This window comes from Quercus lobata, chromosome 3 (assembly GCF_001633185.2).
Source record: "Quercus lobata isolate SW786 chromosome 3, ValleyOak3.0 Primary Assembly, whole genome shotgun sequence".
Lineage (NCBI taxonomy): Eukaryota > Viridiplantae > Streptophyta > Magnoliopsida > Fagales > Fagaceae > Quercus > Quercus lobata.
Genome location: NC_044906.1, coordinates 53974742 through 53976802, shown reverse-complemented (window position 1 = coordinate 53976802; position 2061 = coordinate 53974742). Strand labels below are relative to the sequence as shown.

Sequence of the window (2061 nt, the reverse complement as noted above, 5' to 3'; positions counted from 1 at the left end):
TGCAAGGAAACTCAAGTTGGATTTCATCACCCTCCTCTCTTCCCCGTTTTACTGGTACTGGAGATTGTGTGTTTGAATCTGTCTTAGGGATATTACGTGCCAACTTCTTCCATTTCCTGAGTTCAATTGTGTCGGGTATAGTAGGTATAAGTTGACTACCCACGTGTGCCAAGTTCTGGTGTTCCCCGCTTTCCACCTTATTCATAACAACTCCTAAATTGTCTCCATTAGAGGCCGCATAAATTGAGGTGCCAGCTGTCATATCTGGTGTGCTAAAATCATGGGAGTCAAACTTTTTAAGAGCCGTATCAATCTCTTCAATTTGGGATTCAAAATCTCTTGGATGGGGTGATAGGCATGTAATAGGAAAGTCATTAATTACCTGGGGATTTTGGGGGGAAATCTCACGTGGAATCTGCTGAGGAATGTCTCTATTTTCTGCAATATCCATATTTGACAAATCATGGAAGTCAGCGCTTGAATGTGACTCTGTGTTGGTCTAAGTCTGGCTGACGCCCTGTGTGCCTACCAAAGGTTCCTTTCTTGGCCTGACTGGTTGCTTCATGGTGTTACTTCCATCCAAACCTCCAAGGCCATCAGCCATACCTAAAACAATCGTATAGGATGATTTTCCTGGATTGTACGGTGTCGCTCTAAGCCAAGCACCATACCCCTGTGTTTCCTCAGAACCAGAGCTTCTATCCATGAATCATTTCTCGCATTCTTTCTCATCATGGGACACTAAGCCACACCAATAACAGAAGTTAGGGAGTTTTTCATATTTGAAAGACACCCATCACTCTCTGTCTTCTCCTATATCAATTTTACGGCCTCGACATAAGGGTTTTGAGATATCCACCTCCACCTTCACACGGACAAAATCGTTTCCCACCAGCTCTTTCAGATTCTCCGTCTCTGATACTTCTCCAAGAGATTCGCCTAGTTCTATTGCTATTTCAGGATCCAACAATCTCATTGGTAAACCGTGTATTTGCACCCAAAACTTGGCCTTTGTGAAGCGCAAGTGTTTGGCTGGAGTCTTGTAGTCATAGCGTTGGAATAGCACTAAATGTTTATCAAAGGACCATGGCTGTTGTGATAAAACTCTTTCAGCATCAGATTCTAACTCAAATATAAAAAGTAGAACATGGTCACCTGCTTCCCTGATCTTAAACTCATTACGGGCTCTCCACAGGGGTTTAAATGTTTGTCCAATAGCTTCCATGTTAATGGCCCGTTTTGTCAGGAACTTTGCTGCTAATACGTACTCCTTACTCTTCAGATTTTTTGATTTTGTTAGGCTGAGTTTGGTCCCTTCTTCAGCGGTTAGGGACGACTTTTCCCATTCACTAAGGATATCTTCCATTCCGGATGTGGTTTTGAGATTTTAGGAAAGAAAAGAGAGAGAAGAAAAGTGTTTCCCAGATCCCAGGAAAGGAAAACCTAACAAGCCCTACTACCAACAGTGTTAGCAGAGGGAAGAAAATGAAAGTTCAAAAACGTATAAAAACACCTTTGAACGTTTAGACCCCCAAATTACAACTTAACCAATTCAAGCAATATGTCAAACAACTAGTGTGCGGAAACTTAACATATGCAATAATATGAAATTGGTTAAAAACTATCTAAGCCATAACAAAATAAAAACCACAGCAGATAATAAAAAGGCAAAGATAGAGAGGAAGGAAGATGCAAACACAAAGACAACACGCGATGTGTTATCGAAGAGGAAACCGAAGCCCTCGGCGTAAAACCTCTCCGCCGCCCTCCAAGCGGTAAACAATCCACTAGAAAATACAGTTGGGATACAAGGACAGCAATAGACCCTCCAAGCCTAATCTACCCAGTGCACCTAAGCCCTCCAAGCTTCTTGCTCCAACGAGGTTGTGCCGAACCTTTTTCTTTTCTAACTTCCCGGATTCCGCTACTAAACCATAGCATCAACCAATGAAGATTGGTTCCTTCCTAACTGCTTCCCAGAAATCCAAACAACTGTCTCACAGTGATGATGATGGTGAGAACCAGGTTTGGTATAATGCCTCTCAAGGATTTGACAATGGA

The 2061-nt window shown here is 42.4% G+C and overlaps 1 protein-coding gene across 1 annotated transcript; it reads right to left on the bottom strand.

Moving 5' to 3' along the window:
- Positions 1–796: 796 nt before the first annotated feature.
- Positions 797–1366, bottom strand: LOC115981072. Its single transcript, XM_031103257.1, has one exon. It carries the CDS (start codon positions 1364–1366, stop codon positions 797–799), a length of 570 nt encoding a protein of 189 aa, XP_030959117.1.
- Between the last annotated feature and the right edge of the window lie 695 nt (positions 1367–2061).

What these genes read in the sequence shown, in the direction of transcription:
- LOC115981072 (XM_031103257.1), bottom strand. Translation starts at nt 1,366, where the DNA reads ATGGAAGATATCCTTAGTGAATGGGAAAAGTCGTCCCTAACCGCTGAA.